The sequence below is a fragment of the Oryzias latipes genome, chromosome 8 (genome assembly GCF_002234675.1).
Source record: "Oryzias latipes chromosome 8, ASM223467v1".
Classification (NCBI taxonomy): domain Eukaryota; kingdom Metazoa; phylum Chordata; class Actinopteri; order Beloniformes; family Adrianichthyidae; genus Oryzias; species Oryzias latipes.
The window spans coordinates 11,876,825-11,896,016 of NC_019866.2; the positions used below are offsets into that span (position 1 = coordinate 11,876,825).

The following is a 19,192-nucleotide window of genomic DNA, read 5'->3' on the forward strand; positions in this document are numbered from 1 at the left end:
TCCAGAACTGCAGATCAAAGGGATGAAATTCCTTCTATTCCAACATTCAGATCCCAGAAAAAACATGGTTGCAAAAGGCTGATTCTCCCCTGTGGAGTCTGTTGCTATATTTGCCCTGAGCCGAGCAGGGAGGCTGGGAAAGGAGACGCTGCTGAGAGTCCCTCAATTAGAAGGCAGAGTTAAGTTCCTTTGTGCCCTCCTTCATCTCCCCACAAGAGAGCATGAGGTGAGAATACCTCAGAGGAAGTATTACGTAGGTATCTACAGGCAAAAACAAAAGAGATTCATGTACTGTGTCTCAAGGTTTTCTCTATGGCCTTTAGAACACATCAAGTGAAGACAAAGCTGAAGGTGACCAATGCTTTTCTTTGTGCACTCAGATAAAAAACTGGGAACTTTAGTTTTACCGTTAGATCTTAAAAATGAATTTGATCACAGAGACTGTATTAATACAGACTGTTAATTCAGATTCTGTTTAACTCTACAGTGTTCCCTCGTTTATCGCGGGGGTTACGTTCTAAAACTACCTTCTAAAACCCCTCTCTGCATGCTTTATAGACTTTTATCACACAGACATTAAAATTTTACGCATATCTCTTTTGTTTATACTCTCAAAGTTTAAACCTTTATAACAAGTCCAGCTTTGTAGAATGAAAACAAAGATCTTATTGCAAAAATTCGTCTTAATTGGAATACATTTTTTGATTCATAACCAACTGCACTTTATAACATTTAATATAGTTCAGACAATTAATAAATCACGTGTAAAAGGGAGACAGAAAAACCAGTCCTCACTTTTATTTATCCAAGAATCCACTTAAGTATTTTTTTCAACATCAGCCTTAAAAACGAATCTGAAATGCCTCTGGCTGACTTGATGTGTTCAGTTCTGCATAGAAATTGTTGAATAAATATTTTTCAATTTAGCTTCACTTCATTGGAAACCTTTAGAATTGGAATTGTTCACCTTTCACAGACAGCTTCGAATGGCCACATTTTTCACCCTCTATATATGGAAATGTCGTAGTTGCAGCTATTAGCTTCTTTTTTTTCCTTCCAAACCCAACAGATGCTCACGCTGATCAAGTCTGGTGCTGCTGCAGGTTTATTCCCGTAACAGAGGAGTCATTCATCACCACTGTTATCTCAAGAAGGTCCATTTGAAGTAATGAGTTTAAAAAATATCTTCCTGATGCAATCTGCAGGTTCTTCAACATGGCTAAAAATCATGACCATCTGGCCACAATTCAAATGAATTGATTTATCACAATAAGACCTGATTTAAATATTTTGCCTGTTCAATTTTTCTGCAAAGCAGCTTCATGTTGTTGTTTTTTTAGTTGTGGCATAAGTTTTTCAGTAACCTACAACATAAGTCAAAAGTCTGGAAAAGGTGTAAATTTAAAGTATTTGAATGGTTAAATGTGTGTCTATATAATTATGTCAAAATATACAATTATTGTCCAGTAACACTAAAGAATAACACTAATAAATTCCTAAAAAGAAAAAAAAATGTAAGTCATTGAGTGATGTTAATCTCTATGGCTATAACATATAACAATGTATGGTAATGATTAACCCTTTACATAAATAAAATGTAGAACAACTAAAAAAAGCAACAAAAAAAGGAGGAAAGCGAGTTATAGAAGGAAATAAAAAAGATAAAATGTAATAAGGTGAGTCACTATTACCTGCTGCCCTTGGATCTTTAAGGAAGTTTCTTCCAGAGACAGTAGGTTCTTTTTACCATACAGGATATTGGGCTTTGACCTTTGACTCCAGGAGTAATTAAGAACCCCCTCCAGAATAAAAGCACCTTTAAATCAATTTTCAAGAAGACAAGCAGCCAAAATGATGAAACGATTGTAGCTAGGTTTTTTTTTTGTCAGCCAACACACTCACAGCTAAGACACAAAACCACTGCAGATCACATATATTCTCATTATGAAAGCCAGACAGGAAAGCAATACAACATTCATTCTAAAAGGTCAGAATATCCAGAGTCTCTGAAATTGTTTGAGAGAGAGCAATAGATGTTCTTTACTGTAAATAAATAAGCTTGGAACAATTGTTATTCAAGGGTAGATCCAGTTTCAGTAGATCTTCTTTAATTGATCTCAACTAAATAATTAAAAAGCAATTAAGGAGACATGTCAGTAAGATTAATTAATCTATCTGAAGGTCAAGATTTAAGAGCCACTAACCCCTGATTTATACACTTCAGGCTTTTTTATAACTCTCCTGATTGAGATTTGAAACACTGTGCTTATTGACGAAAAGGTAAACGAAACCATGCGCATGTAGAACTGAGCGCTCTCCCGTTTGTTTACAGAACAGGATTTGTTTCTGGTGTTAAATATGTAGACAGATGGACTGTTAGGAGAAAAAGGGAATGAGGTGTGAGGATGACTAAGTGCTGTGCTGCAGTCTCTTACCGAGTGACCCTCAAACAGTGCACGAGCACACACATTGATGCAAACTCACACAGCAGGAACAGGAAGACATGCTTCAGAAAACTGGCACAGGCGTTAACCTCCTGCCTTTCCCTCACTCTACCTGCTACCTTGTCTCCTTGCATCTCTGTCCTTGCACGAAAATAGCAAGAATATTATATTAAGGATGGAAAAGTCCTGTATGCCCACCTTACAGAAACATTTCTAGATTTTTCTTGTTGCAGCACATTTATTTTGTCTTACTCATCCCTGTTTAGATTCTTACTAATTTTTTCTCAAATCTTCTTTAGCCAACCTCCCCACTGTAGTTCCAACCATGTGTGAAAATGACTATGAGCCCTTTTACCTCGCTTGACCTTTGTAAATCCTGCCCTTGCCTCAGAATAGATTTGTGCCATCAGCGGTAAAAAGATTTGGTGATTCAGACCATTTTAGGAATTTTTTTCGGTAAAGTTTTACCTTAAAGGTTACAGATGGGAGCAGAGATTAAATTGGTCACAGCCTTTAACAGTAAGTCACTTCAAAATTCATGTTACTCTGATGCTATGTTCACACTAGTCATGTGACACGTGTTCAGGAACGCGGAAAAACGTGCATTCTTGAATACCCATTTAACCCATGGTGTTCAAGCTGGACAAGCAGGGAGGAGCTTCTTTTTCTATTTCTACTGTTTACTAGCGCATGTCCTCCACCTACAGTTGGAAGAGGCTTGGTGCAAAATGTCATCACTACCAAATCCGAGTCTCTGATTGGTCAAAGCTCAACCTTAGCTTTTAACACGCATTCAATAGCTAGGCGTTTTGTTTGTAGAGTTTAAAAACGGTCTTAAAGATTTGTGTAGCTATGCGTGAACGGGAGAGTTTTGAACGCAGAAGCCCAAAATACAAATGTACGCATGTTTACATTGACTTTTCATTGAAAGTGATCGATGAACACGTGATTCTGAAGGCATTGTGAACGTAGTTTGATAGGGTAACGCTCTAAAAATGAGGCGGAGCTTTGTCCAAAACAGACAGAGATGTGTTTACATTCAATGTGACTGTTTTGAGCTAATGCAAGACATTAAATGCATTACAAAAGTTTAAGATAAAATAGTATTATTGAATTACATAAAATATTAGGTTTAAATGCCCTTTAGCCTGTCTAATAAACATCACAGTCACAGATGGGAGCTGGGGTCTTTGTCTTACCTGACTTGGGTTGCTTGTTATTTATTTGGTGAAATATTGACAACACAATTTCTTGCGATACAGTAAAATGCGCACATCTGCAATGGTAACATATGAGTATAAATAGATATATTACATTATAAAACAAGATGTGTTGAGCATTTTCACTAGCTCACCATACGTCATGGTGCCTGCTGAAAGATCTGACAAAGGAAATTCTGACAGGAAGTTAATGAGCCACTGCAACAGAAGCTGACAGCTATGGCAGACGTAAGGGAAATAAAAATACCAATTTAAAATTGTTGCTCAGGTCCTGTTTTTGATTAAAGTGCTGACCCACTTTGGCTTCAGAACTTTTATCATCTACAAAATAAGACATCTGTGTATCTTTTATTTTATTTTATGGCTATTAATTAATATGTTATGGGTTTAAAAAAAAAGCTCTTGTGAAAAATGTTTTTTTATTAATATAATACTTTACAGGAAGTCAGAGTTCAGTTGCTCTCGATTTCTTTTAGAGTGTTTGATGGTGAAAGTGAAGAGAAGTATGTCCAAGCTTTAATTTTGCATGCAACAATGATTTTTCTTACTATATGCACCACATGTTGTTTTTACAGAAAAGGTCAGCCCCTGTTGGTATTTTTGTTTTGCTGCATGTACTGTCAGGATATGCGGGGATGCTAAAGTCGCACACCTTCAGTGTAAGATTCCGAACCAGTGAGGCGTGTTCACCTTATGTAGGTCAAGACTGATATCTTTACTTAAACCTTTCCCAAAAATAGCCGTGGGTGCAAAATCATTAGGCGCAGCTGGCCCAGTGATATACGAAGAGGTGAGCACGTCTGCATATAATTCCCCCAGGCAGTTCAGACTCCAAACAGTTCTACATATTGCGACTGCACATGAACTTTATTGATCCATTCACTTTGCATTTAAGACAGGGTGGCAGAATTATAGTGTGATGGCAGCAGATTGAGACTGAAATGTAGGTTGTTGCTCCGGTTGAGCCCCTTATATAAATGATTGGTGTGGATCTATTATGGATGAAGACGGATTCTGGATGCTGCTGTACACCATTCAAGTGAAAGGTTAAGACTACCAGCACATGGGTCACGTAGTACAAAATTAAGGCATGGCTATTGGACCGGAATGATGCTTTGCAAGGCTGAGACAGCCAGTCTTGTCACATTTCTCATCCATCTATCCCACTTGTGCCGTTTTAGTAAAATCCTATCACAGGGCTATGACTGTTTCTTCCACTCTCGGATGTTGTTTGTCAACTGAGCTCAGACAAATGACAGACATCACACATATTCTTCTCCTGCGTGTCTCCTCAAAGACTTTTCCCATCAAGGCCTCTACAAATGCTCTTTTGGCTTTGTTTGGTAAAACACACATTACGAGGGAACAGAATGTGTCATCTTATTACACGGCATTGTGTCTCAGCAAAAACACGAGAGCATCTCCCTGACAATTAACTACCCACTCTGAGATGACTAATGCTGCCGTACATCCAAAAAGACCCCTTTTTAATGTCACCAGATGACACCATGTTGTGCAAGTAAAACATTGGGACTTGATCTGCACAGATATTCTGCTCAAAGGAAACCATTGCACTTGTGAAGGAAGACACACATCGAGTTCGATTTCTAATGGTGTGCCTCTTGTTTTTTGTTTTTGCAGCAAGTCTGGAATTTTACCGCCTCATTCATGGAGCATCTACCTAGACAGCCTCACAAAAGCACTGTCATGGCCATTAGAGGCCTCTTTTATTTGAATAAATGGAAGCAGAGGAGGCAATGCCACGCTCCTGTGTTGAATCATCATTTAAGGATTACTTGGAGGAAGCTGTGTTTTGTAATATTGGGTTTTAAGGGAAAGCGCTCGCCTGGGGCACTGTTGGCAGATATTTGGAGCATAACAGGTGGAGTGAAGGCCAAGCATGGTTACCATAGTAACCTTGGCACACCTTAGTCACATATCTGGCAAGAAAAAACTTTACACTAGTAATTGATGATAGAGAGGTTGTAAAAGTGGAAAGATTTTATAATTTGCCACTTTTTTGTGATATTGCTAAAAAATCAGGAAAGCAATTAAATTTGTACATTTTTCAATCTTAGAAGCTGTTTATGTTTCCTAAAGTATGTTGCACATCATTAAAGTCCATTTATAAAGTTCAAACAAAGTCTAAAACATCTCCCTGGTAATGCAGAATTTTCTTCTGGCATTTACACTGTGACAAGCACAATATCTGAATGCATGCCTGGCAGTATGTCGTGTCATAAATGGTTTTCTGTGAGCAACATCATGAATGTTTTAATGGATGGGGCTTTCAGACGCTGTTCCCACATCTTGAAGCCTCTATTGTGTTTCCAATGGTTACCAAAAATCAGAACTGATACGCACTAGGAGTGACTCAGGAGTTTTTGGACCAAAAAATGACACACATTTTATAACAGTTTCTCAGCGACAGCAATGGCGTAATTAATAATCCAGATATTAACCACCAATATCAATTGTATTTCATTGACAATCATTCACAGAGACAAAGTGGTTTCTCCTTATCCAGTACATCCAAGCCAAAATTCAATGCTAAAATGTACTGTTGAGGGAAACAAATCTCTTGCGCCTTTACATGCAAAGTCTTTTTGGATTTGCACTACAATTAGGAAGGTTAAAAAGAAATAGGCTGTTTTTGTTTGCTTCTCACTCTTTGACCCCATTGTGTCTCTGCCTGAGTTCTTGCCCATAATCACCTCTTTAACCTGCGTAGTTATTTTTTGTCAGCTTTACAATGAAAATTCACAGGTGTGAATGAGGAGTGAATGAATAATGGACAAATTGTAAGCCCCTTGAGCACCAAGAAAAAGCGCAGAAAAATCAAATCCATTATTATTGTTTTTATTATTAAATGTGTCAAACCTCCTAAAGAGACACAGCAAAAAGGCTTGCGAGACCCTGTTTTTATGGGTGCTAGCTGGCAGATTAAAAACCCATTTGGGAACCTGTTACTAAGGCTGTGTAATTCAATTTGACAATACCACTTCGCAAGACAGTGGCAATATTTCTAGACAGTTTGTGACTTTGTGGCCTTTGAACAAAAAGTAGCAGAGGGATAAAAAAAAAACATGACATATAAGCAAATGTCTAAGGTTGTTTTAGCATATTCAGGTAAAGATAAATTACAAAGTTTACCACGTTTATATAAAAAATAGCTTATAGACATGAGTCATAAAAAAAAAGGAGTGGAGAGTGATAGACAGGAGGAAGGTAAAGGAGGGAGGGGCCTTCTGAAGGAGCCAACACTCAGCAGCACAACGGGAAATTTTAAATGTGCACCAAAGACAAGCAGAGGCAGAATTATACATAATTACTCAGCCAGCTAAGCTTCTACTCTTGGTGTTAATTAATGCCACTTAGCTTAAAGAAGATTTAATAATTTTCTAACATACTAAAGAAGTGATTTCAGGACTTTTCAGTGGTCAAAAAAATGTCCTCAGGGCTGAGCTGCACCACTTTAAAAGTGCAAAAATAAGTATGAAGGGGAAGATTTTAATATTTTTGGTAAATTTTTTAATTCATGGAATTATTTGAGAATTAAAATAAGCTTAAGATTCATTTTTTTTTAGAATGAAAGTTACAAAAAACAAAGAGGTGAGCCAAAAAAATCCTAAAAAGAACTGGGCATCAACGATGTACATCAAATTTTTCTTGTTTTATTGTTGACATTAGAAGTAACGTATAGGGGTTAATGCCGCGTTCAAACTTACAATTTGGCCTCTTGACTGCATAATGAGACCTGCCCCTACTCTGTAAATGATTGGCTCCGACACCTACACCGCCATTAGGCTTCAGTGACAGTCACTCGCTAAAGACTTATAAGTCTTGGTTGAACATGTCACCCACTGTGGGAACAAATGTTCCAGGGAGGCGGAGCTACCTACACTAAGCGCTCTCATCTGTGCAGGCGCTAAATATGTGATAATTACCACTCATTGGAAAGTAGATAGTTCCTGCAGTTCATATGCAAATGCACTTTTAATAGAAGTTCAAAAAGGGGGACCTGTATTACAGTTGTTCCCACAGAAGCACCATTGCAATGTATGATCTGCATGCTGACATAATAATCACAAGACATAATAATCTTTTTTTTAATTCTACACCATCTAATTTAAGGTTTGCAACAGTGATGCATAAAAATTGAAACAAAGTAGAATTCCTTCCAGGTTTTATGATTTACTAGCCATATACTTTTCCATTCGCCTCCTTTTTAACTTTTTTGCACATTGGTCTTCCTCGTTCCCATCTTCTCTCAACTGTATAGTTATTCATCTCTCAACTTTCTTGTTCTGAGAGTCAGGACTCTCCTCCTAGCAGTAGGTTCTCAGCCCTCCAGATGGTACAGTCATTTTCCACAGACACCAGACTTCAAAGGCAGAGCAACAGGGAAAGCCACAGGGGGAAGAGTGGAGCATCCACCATGGTGGGAAGAAACCACTCTTTTCTGCTGTGACAAAAATAATATGAAGCTGAAAAAAGGACACATTTTCTAAATATATGACAAAATTGTTTGTCAAAGTCAAAACTATTTTAACATTTTTCACATGTTCTCTTTTTGATAGTAAAAATTTAACAGTTTAGTGTTAAACAAGAATTAAGGCACTCTTGCTTTAGATTCAGGTTAATCTCTGACCTTTTGTTAAAAATGTAAAAAGTATTTTTTAGTTTGGTAAGAAACAGCAAAATAGCCCAAGCCATAGAATTGGAATATTCTACGGAAGCATTAAAAAAGATGTAAATTTACTACTGATTTTTCCAACAATGATTGTGTTTTTATGAGAAACAATGGTTGACAGGAACAGCAAAATATTAAGATACAATGCATTGAGACAAATGCTTGGAACGGGAATCCTGAGTGCTGACAAACTACAAATTTCTTTAAAATTACTCTGTTTTTTATCACGAGAAGTTTTGGCACATTTCGTACCTGTACATGTGTTGGTATAATAATATTTTTATTGCTTTGTGCCAACTTTGAACATTGTTGGCTGCTTTTATTAGCAAAGGTGTTTTTTTTGGGTTTTCCATAGTCATTTAATTATTTACACAGGCGTTTTTGTTAGTATTATTTTGTTGCAATTTGGAAGTATGGTAAGTTTCTTTTTGTGTTTATTTGACAAACATAATACAAGTATGTAATTTAAAAGGGGGAAGTGTTTCTGTAAATACAATTATTGAATCACTTTGATGCATAAATAATTTGCTTTTTGATGCTTATTTGTGAGTGTTTTATACTTTAGAGTCATTGAGGTCATTTGTTAGGTGCCCTGAAACCGCAAAAGAGCATTTCACTCCAGTCTATCTTCAGTAAAATGTGTCAATCTTTTAAGGCTGGCTAATGATGTAGAAAAAAACAGAAAAATACTGCTACAACAGTGAAAAAAAAGGCTCAGGGTAGATCTATTTCAGGAAACAAAATTGAGGTTTAAATTAACTTTTTACACTTGAAGCTTACTTATCTTAAATACACCATTTACTTTGATTTGAGAACTAAAAGCTCTGGATGTCAGTTTCATGCAAAACAATATTATAATTGAGAAGAACAATTGGAAGAGACCACCGCAGATGTGTTTGATAAAATTCAGCAATCAGCTATTGCACAGCTTGACTAAGAACTTTGTGTTCATGGTTCTTGGAATATTTTGGATAAATCAGTGCACTTTGTTTATGCAGTGAAAAAATGTGGGCACTAGAGGTTTTTCAAGGAGATACACTGTTGCAGGTAATATTTATTCCCAATTTTAGCCCACATAAATTGTCATAAAACTTATGAAAGCATAAAATTAAATGAATGTTCCCAAAAACAATACCTTTACAAAGATTTGTAAATGCTCAACTGCCATAGCATATCCATTTAAGCTTTGTTATAGTCTACACTCCCACTGTCTCCATGTTTTGCCTTAAAATTCAGATTTCTTAAAAATATTAAGCAGAATATAAGACAACGCTAGTTTAAAATAAACGTTATTAAGCAAAACTTATTGCTGAAGCACAATAGTTCACCAAATAAACAAATATTAGTTATAATTTCAAGTGTAATGTTTACAGGAATGGCTTTTACCTTACTAGTTGGTGTTGAACTACTTTCAAAGCTGTGACCAATGAGGAACAATTGGCACTAACTAGTTGAGCAGGAGCTGATGATTACCTATAAAGAGGAGATGAAAAGAGGGAGCTGTAGGACAGAGGGACTGCATGAAGTTGTAGCCTCTGGGAGGTTTTGTGTGTGGTCTCTGATAACAGCTATGGCTCCTGGCATAATTTTGTGGTATGTATTGTTGATGGAAAAATAATTCAAATGTATCAAAATTGTTTTATGATAATCACATTGCTTTATTTATAGGGTTTCTTGGGTTTTATTGTTTAAAAGTGGCACTGTTTCAACCAGTGGTAAGCATTCACATCTTATCAAATGTCAATGAGGGCACTGATTTAAAACTGATTTAGTTTTCTTCTCCTTGTATAGAGGCTTCCTATCGTCTTTCACAGCCTACAAGAAATCTTCTTCTTGATGATGATGACTCTCACCTGTCCTTTGATGAGGGAAATAAGGAAGCTGAGGAGATGAGTAATCCTAACTCAGATGTCTATGCCAGTTACAACATGCCCTCAAGAGAACCACTGAATGTGGGCCCAACTGGACAAAGCCTACCTGAGATGCAGAGCAGCATTCATTTAGAAAAGATGGTTAATGCTGGGTCAAAATACTGGAAGCCTAACCTTTTTAATCCAATTACATTTCCTTTAAACCATGGCATCCAGGTGGCTGATCAGACACAGTCCAAACTGCCAATTGTCCTTCCACAGTCAAATACGCTGAATACTTTTATGAATGTCAAACCTGTGCCTCCAAGACTGGGTGAAACCAGCAGTGCTGCCCAAATGACTAATTTAAAGCAAAGTCATCCTTCATCCTCTTGGTCTGTTTCATCTAGCTTGCAGTCTAGGCAACCTGTAACCCATGGTAGTGACAAAACTGTGTCATCTGTCCATTATCAGACTCCTGATAAAGGTTCCAGTCAAAGCAAGATGACTATTGGCAAGAGCCAAAGTCCGGACTTTGAGGGAGCTTCTAACTACAACATTGGATCTAGTCAGATGCAGCCCAAGCCAGCATATGTCCACTCTCAATCAAGTTTACCAGCTCTAAATTCAAGGACAGAGGACCTCCTAAGAAGAGGTGAAACCAGCAATGCCATCAACAGGATTGCCTCAAAGCCTGGCCAATCCTCTGCTTTGTCTGTGGTTTCTCCAAGCTTGCAGTCTAAACAACCTGTGACTTCTGTCAGTGACAAAACTGTGCCACCTGTCAAATACCTGAAGATCAGTTCCAGCAGAGGCAAAATTGGTTCAAGTCCACTCTTTGAGAGAGCTTCTAACTACAACGCTGGATCCAGTCATGCAGTTGCTCAGATGCAGCCCAAGCCAGTTGACTCTCAATCAAACCTACAAGATTATACAAGCAGAGAACTCATCCCTCCAAGCCAACGTGGAACAAGCCATCCCCTCCAAAAACCTCTACAGCCAAGCCACATCTCCATGATTCCTCCCAGGTACCAGTCTAAGATGCCTGTGACCTCTGGCAGTGACAGACCTGTGCCACCTGTCAAATACCAGAAACTCAGCTCCAGTCAAAGTGGAATTGGTTCAGGTAACTATAGCACAGACACTGGGTCAAATCTGTTGGTTGGTTTAACGCAGAAAAAGCAGTCTTTTGTCCTGGCCCAATCAAAGCCACTAGATGCGCCTACAAACCATGGATCATTCATTCAAAGTTTGAGTGGAACTGATTCTGGAAGCAAAATAACAGATTTTAAGCCGGACCATTCTTCAAATTCTTGGTCCATGGCTTCAAGCATTCCATTTGAAAAACCATTGGTCTTCAGAAGTGATCCAGCTGAATCACTGTCAAATTACCAAAGGCTTGACACTGGTTCCAGTCAGAGCAGAACCAATACAGGTAAAAGCTCAACTCTCTTCGAGGGAGCTCTTAACTACAACACTGATGCTGGAACCAGTTACATGGTTGATCCAAAATGGAACAAGCCAAATCTGATCGAACCCCACTCAGGGACCCAGGACACTTATGCAAACAAATTGGTGTCTCCAAGCTTGGACCAAAGTCCAAGTAAACATTACATACCAAGTCTTTTCTCCCAATCGCCACCCGTGGCACCATCTCACTTGGAAGTGAGACTACCTTTGAGTGGTGGACCAGAAGCAGTGATTTTGCCAAATAACCAGAAGTTTCAGTATGGCTCCAATCCAAGCAGAGGTGGTTCTGTTGAAATTCCAAATCTCTTAGCGGGACATGGTTTCTCTAACTCTGGCAATCGTGGAGCTTTATCTGCTCTTGACCCCAAACCCATGCCTGCTGAACTCCCTCAAAAATATGCATCCCTGGAACCAGGAAGTTGGTATGGTCAAAACAATGACATTCATGGATCACCAAAAGCGGACTTATTGCCACAGAAGCCCCCAAAGAAAACGTCTCTTCCAGAATCTCAAAGTTACAGCCAGAGTGACTTCATTGCTGGTGGGCCATCAACAGCTTTTGCCTCTCCAATGTGGGACACTACATTCCAAAGCACAGGAGCACAAACGAGTAAGGACTGGATGTTTCCCATTTCTGGTGTCCTCGACAGCTGGAACCTTGAGTTTCCACAAGTGAACTACCAGCCACAAAACTCTGTGGCCAAAATCAAGAAGGATCCCTTAAATGTTTCTAATCAACAACAAAGTGCTGTACCTGGAAAGAAGCGTATTATCCACTCAAAAAATGGCTACAAACGAGAAAGATTGGCGTTATCCAAAGCTGCTTATGATCCTAAATATAAAATCCCACCAGCTAAGGATACCATGGCAATGAACACTTTCAAAATGCAACCAAAATACCCCCAATCAGCATTTAAAGTATGAAGGTGACTTTGTTTTTTTTCTCTCTCTTGCAAGTGTGACTTGTTTGCATTCTTTCACATTTACCCTTCTCTTTTTTTTGCAGATCAACCTTTGCAATCCCCTTTAAAGAATAAAACTTGTTTTCTGTAATAAATGTTGTTCTCGTTGTGCAAACGGAAGCGGCAAAACAACACCTCGTACATGGGGAGTGCCTTTTGGGGAGTCTTGGACAATCTGTTAAACAATGCTACTATAAATGAGACCTAGAGGAGGGAAGTTAACAAAGATTAATCCTTGTGCTATCCTAGGAACTTGAACATTGGGAGTTGGGTCATCTAGACCAGTGTTTTTCAACCTTTTGTTGAGGCACGCACACTTTAAAACAATCCCGTGGCACACCAGCATTAAAAAGCAAAAACTCTCTGCATTGATCTACAGCCCCCCCCCCCCCCCACTGCAATCTGACGTGCATTTGTGACAATTGTGGCAGAAAAAGCTGGAAGTTGCAGCTTTTTATTTTCTAAAATGAAAAAGTTAAACAGTTAAAAACTGTGTTCAAGCCGTTTAAAAAGGACTATGCCGAGGCGCTGTCACTTAAACCCAATGCATCATGGGAGATGTAGTGTGAAATCTGCCGCAAAAGGGCAGAAAGTCTCTGAGCTTCATTGTTTTGTTCCATGGTTTGATACCGGATTCCCTGGAAACTGGACACTGCTAAAGACGAGCTTTGGCTGATATTTTTGTTAGAACTGAGTGACTTTTTGAGCTAAATTGGAACAAGGAAGTTAAGACTTTAGCCACTTCTGATTGGTCAGACATGTGATAAAGTCTTCAAGAATGATAGGCGGAGACAGTTAAAGGGGTGGGACTTTTCCGCATACAGCTTTAGTTGCAGCTAAATCGCGGTACCGTCATTCTTATCAAAATGTCTTTAATAGAATCACAAAGAAAAAATAATTTTATGATCTTTTATATTCGTAACTACTGTACTAGTGTTTTATCAGGGCCTGTTTGGATGAACAAAGAGCTGATTTCCTGGAGATGGGAAATGTTAGAACAGTTAATGAGGGCAATTTCCCACGGCACACTGTTTAAAAAAAACACTGATCTAGACCCCGCAAACAATGCGCTGAACCTTTTTCTTCAATAATTTGTGATCTTCACTGGTGTCCATGGATTACATGAAATCTTTGCACCTTTATCCACCTTTGTCATGGTAGGGAGAACACGTCAATGTAAGGGTGGGGTCATGGGATAGCACAAGGGACAAAGCTAATTCTGCATTGATTTTCATTTCTGTTGGTCAATAAAAAGGAGTTCAGGTGAAATGGAATATTCAACAAATAGGTTAAACTCTAGCGTAATAAACTTTTTTTTTTTCAATGGAGCTATTTAAATTGAACCAAGGCCTGCACAATATACCGCAAATTTATCGTTATCGCGATATCAAGCTGTGCGATATGCATATCGCAAAAGTCATCACAAATCGCAATAAATGGTTACCTTAAATATGCTAAAACAATCTTATGGCAGCTTGAAGCATTTAACGAAGCATAAATCCATTTATGCATTTGACCAATCGGATGGACCCTTTTATGTTAAATGTTTGTATCCTACCTCGCCGAGGGTCATTTGAAGTATACATTTTAAACTGTTGCAGTCAAATGGGAATGATGCTTTTGGTTGTTTTGCTATTTGTTTATTTACTGCAAATTATATCGTTATCGCAATATTGATCACTCATATCGCATATCGCAAGTTTTCCTCATATCGTGCAGCCCTAATTGAACCATAAACTTTCATTTTTAAATTTGGAATCGGTACAGAAAGATAATAATGGATTGGATTTATCAGCGCTTTTCAAGTCACTCAAAGCGCTTACATTGTGTCCATTATTCATTCACTCCTCATTCATACTTGGTGACAGTAAGCTACTGTTGTAGCCACAGCTGCCCTGGGGCAGACTGACAGAGGCGTGGCTGCCATTTCACGCCTACGGCCCCTCTGACCATCACCGGGGCATTCATACATATTCACACACCAGTGGAGCCGCACTGGAGGCAAGGAGGGTGAAGTGTCTTGCCCAACGACAGTTGGCTGGGGGGAGTGGGGATCGAACCGCCGACCCTTTGATCATTGGACGACCCGCTCAACCGCCTGAGCCACTGCCGCCCAAGAAGACTATTTGGTTATAGTTTTTCAACCTATGAACAAACTGTTTGCCTTTTGTGTTCATTGTTTTTTTTGCATTCCATTGCAACTTTTTGTATAAACATTTTTAAATTTAAACTTAACTGAATCTGAACAATTCAAGTGTTTTTAACATTGTAGTTAAAGTGGTGAATGTATTTTTTAAATATTTTTTGGTAAAAGTGGCAGGAATAAATTGCCATTCATATTTACTCAAGATATTGGTGTTTTAGTAACTTTTCACAGCATGTTTATTCATAAATGTGACGCAAACCACAACACTTTATATTTCATTTCAAAGTGGATATGAATCATAAATGTAAACATTTGGTAAAAAGGAAAAGTTTGCTTATCCAGTTAGGGGTCTATATGAATTAAAGACATTTCCTCAAAATATTTCATTTCACAAACATTGATTAAAAGTTAAGTAGTCAGGGTAAGGTAACCACAAAAACAAATGAAAGTCATCTTTTAGCTAAAACATTTACCATGGTGCTGTAAATCTTTGGGGAAAAAAAAATCTTACATTTTTTGTTTGAAATATAAACGGCACAAGAGCAATGTTAGAAAATGATACGTTTATGCTGCCAGATGGAGAGAAAAAAAACACTTTGTGTTTAATATAGTTATGGGCTCCTGCTATTGAAATGTAATACTGGATTGGCCATCACTTGACATACAATGTGACTGACACACGTGCGCCATTACTTTACATTTAGTCTCACCGAGTGAAGAACTGAAGAGGTCCAAACAAGTACACAAAGAATCACAAAAGGGGTTGCAATGTTTTGCAATCAACTACTAAAACCATGACAACAAAATAAAAGGAATCAAGAGGAATAATCACAGGATAGTAATTGGATTTTCATAGACAGAAATCAGGATGGGAAGCGTGAAATGTGTGGGTAATAGCAAGTAGCATGGTAGTTTGGTTCATCGATGTATATATCTTTAATAAATGTTTGATGTTTTCTAATGTTTTATTTTCAGACGTATTTACAAGCAACCAGCACAGCACAAAAACGGATGGAACGAAAGCCTTGGACGTGCGTAATCTGTATGATCAACATGAATTTCCATCCCTTTTTGGGCTGTTTGGACATAAATACGTGCAAATGTCCTTTGCCTTTGCCTTAATAACATCAGCTCAGCTAGAATATGCAGTGCTCACCCTCTGCCCAGTGAGATAAACTGTACACTGAAGAGAGCATTTGGAGCTGTGCCAGACCATTAACAGGTAATATTACTCTGTTTTGCATCTGTGCTTAAGTTAAAAAAATATTTCTTGTATCAGCCAAAGATGCCAGCTGAGAGGAGAAGCCTTATTATTTTCAAAGGACTATGATGAAATCGTCTGTTTAAATGTAATTTCTGAATGCAATTGAGAGGTTTTTACCATGTGTGTAATGCAAAAATAATAAAAGATCATTTGTTGCTTCTAACTATTTATTTTCATTATGGTGGATTTTTACATGGTGTTGCTTACCTCATTTTATTTGCATGTGTGTTACAGGGAGTTTTTCTTACGCTCTTTGAGGTGATTTTAATAGGAAAAGAGCTTTGTTACTTCGCCTTGTGAAGTCTATCAGCAATTCAAGCTATTGAACTTCAACACTCCCCCTCCTTTCTGGGCTTGGGTGACAAGCATTTACAACCTCAGTTACATAGATTCTGGCACATGGGCAAAATCAAAAATCATCTTTATTTAAAAGCTGTTAATTTGACAGCAATGACCTGTAACACTAGAAGGCGCAGTTCTTGCACTGTTTACAGTTTAATCTTTAGAGATAGTAAATATTTAAATTTACTACGAGATTAAGAATTTTCCAAGCTTTAATTAGAGCTATGTTTTGTGAAAATTAGTTTAGGGAGCTAGCCTGATTTTTGTGGTTGATGCCTGCCTGTCCTAAACTGGACTTTACACACAAAAGCAGATGACCGTTGGTAATAAAATGCAATCCTGATGTTAATTCAATTAACATTAATTTGTAAAACCAAATGGGTGCAACATACCATTTTTCCCACTGTTTCATTTTTTATGTTAACTTTTTTTTTTACCACTTTGCTCAACCTTTACATTTACAGATCTTTTGAGACATGCGTTCATTGCAAAACAGAAATTACTTACAGCCAAAAAAAAAATATCTGGATTTTTTTTATTGAAAAATGTCAAATTAAAAGCAACTGTAAGGTACAAGTAACTTTATTTTCACTTTTATTTCATTTTTTTACATTTATGTCTTTTTTTCCCTTGCAAAGTACAAGTGAAGTTCACCTTTCACACCTGTTTAAAAAGAGGACTAATTGTTCAACCAGCACCAGCTGATGATAATCTGGTTAAGATATAAAGGGGAAAGAAAACATGTCTGAGTATACTCTCCCCAGCTCCTTGTCTAAAGCCACAGTGACTGAGGAGCATAGGGGTTTGCGTCTCAGTGTCCAGCCATGGCATTTGGTATTGTTTTGTGGTATGGCTTACCTTTTGTCTGAGGTTATAATTCAATAACATTTTTTGTCAAATGTATGTCAATTAATTAGTTTTTTCTTTTTTCCCTTTTTTTTGCAGGGTTTCCTGGATTTCTTTGCTGTTTAGGTACACCTGTGTTTCAGCTGGAAATGGTACTTATTTTTTTGTATATTTCACATTTCTTTCCTGTTCAACTCTAATGCTGTTTTTGTGTGTGTCCAGGGGCCCAATATCGACCTACGCATGCTGTAACTAATCTTATGGATGATCAACAAGAGGACCGCTTTAACTCCCTGTCTTTTGATGAGGGAAACTTGGATGAAGAGGCTTCAACTGACCAGCCAACTACAACTTTCTATGCTGGCTTCAACAAACCCTCAGTAAGAGAACCACTGCACTTGGTGCCATCTGGACAAAGATTCCCTGAATATCAAAATATTCCAAACTTGGCACTATTTAGTAGAGAGTCAAATCTTGTAGAGCCAATCACATTTCCTTTAAACCAAGGCAACCAGATTGGTCTGACCCCATCCAAGCCAGCTTTGGTCAAACCTCAGACAAACTCATTTGATGCCTACAGTGGCCCCAGTGGGACTGGCTCTGCTGGGATGTTGATGCACTTTAAGCCAAGCCACACTTCCTCCCTTTTGTCACTACTTCCTCCTAAAGTTCAATCAAAGCAACCTGCAGCTCCTGGAAGTGGTGAAATGGCAATGACCCCTGTTCATTACCAACAGCCCAACACTGTCTCCAGTCCAAGCAACTCTGGTTCAAATGAGAAGTTATTTGGGGAAGTCTTCAACTTTAATACAGGTGATGCTGGATCCTCATCTGCAAGTGACCCAACACCACAGCAAAACCTTCCCTACTATCCTTCAAAACCCTCTCAAAGTTACCCATCTCTGGATACTGGTAGGTGGTCTAGTGAGAGCAATGATGTTAATAGACCATCGATTGGAGATTGGATTCTACAAAGGAAACTCCCAATGAGGCACTTTTTAAATTCAGCTGAACCTCAAAGGTTTGGTCAAAGAAACTCAATTGATCTGGGATCCTCTGGCTATACCACTCCATGGAACACTGCTGATGAAGATTGGATGTTTTCCTTTTTTCCCAAGGTTTTTGACAACATGAACGTCGACTTTCCTCACTCAAGCTACCAGCCACAAAACTCTGCCAGTGTTCAGATGGACAAGGTTTCTAAGGTCTACCAACCTGCCAGAAGCTTAAAGCCTCTAAAAAAACGGATTGTCCACTCTAAAAATGGCTACAAGAGGGGAAGGTTTGTCACGTCTAAAACTGCTTACACTCCAGAATACCAAATGGCACCAATCAAGGATACCATGGTTTTGAAGCCCATTCAAAGACAACCAAGAAAATGGCCACAGAACATCAAACTCTAAGGAATGCTTACTGGAAACTTGTATCACCTGAAAAGTATTAATGCTCTTTACATTGGGCAATCTGTAAACAAATTATTTTGCAGGTTTGTTACTGAGGTTTCTTCTGGGAAGAATAAAACTATTTGCTCTACAAAAGCGATTTCTTCATTTGTGAAAGCATGGGTACTGAGCTTCATGCAATGGTGTTTTGTTGTAGAAACTTAATTAAAATGCTCCAAGATGAGCTGTCCCAACCGAAGTTACTTTAAATGATAAATGAGAGCTTCCTGCTTTAGTGGAGGAACTTGTTCCAACAATGTGCAAAACCTATGAAAGTAGAGTAGGTGGCTGCTGACCAACCTCTGAAGTGACTTTCAAACTGGTAACCCTAAACAAATCTAAAATTTTTGTTTGGGGAATTAAAAGTAAGTGGCTAAAATCAGATCTAAGAGTGGCCTCGAAAGCACAAGTAATAACTGGTCAGTTTCAATCTACTAAACTTGTGGGAAATGTATTTTAAAATTGTCAAGAATTCACATTTTCTTAAACATGCAGCTACTTTCACTATCATCC

The 19,192-nt window shown here is 38.2% G+C and overlaps 3 protein-coding genes across 4 annotated transcripts in view; 2 read left to right on the forward strand and 1 right to left on the reverse strand.

Annotated features, from left to right (window-relative positions):
• The window catches only part of LOC101159746 (protein kinase C alpha type), a 111,348-nt gene that overhangs the window by 85,345 nt on the left and 6,811 nt on the right, over nt 1-19,192 (reverse strand). The window lies entirely within an intron of this gene.
• LOC101160909 lies at nt 9,842-12,759 on the forward strand. Its single transcript, XM_004071454.4, has 4 exons — nt 9,842-9,950; nt 10,026-10,072; nt 10,149-12,603; nt 12,684-12,759. The coding sequence occupies exons 1-3, from the start codon at nt 9,844-9,846 to the stop codon at nt 12,599-12,601; spliced, it is 2,607 nt and encodes an 868-aa protein (XP_004071502.3). The 5' UTR covers nt 9,842-9,843; the 3' UTR covers nt 12,602-12,603; nt 12,684-12,759.
• LOC101160239 lies at nt 17,133-18,775 on the forward strand. Its single transcript, XM_004071451.4, has 3 exons — nt 17,133-17,238; nt 17,337-17,389; nt 17,460-18,775. The coding sequence occupies exons 1-3, from the start codon at nt 17,216-17,218 to the stop codon at nt 18,638-18,640; spliced, it is 1,257 nt and encodes a 418-aa protein (XP_004071499.1). The 5' UTR covers nt 17,133-17,215; the 3' UTR covers nt 18,641-18,775.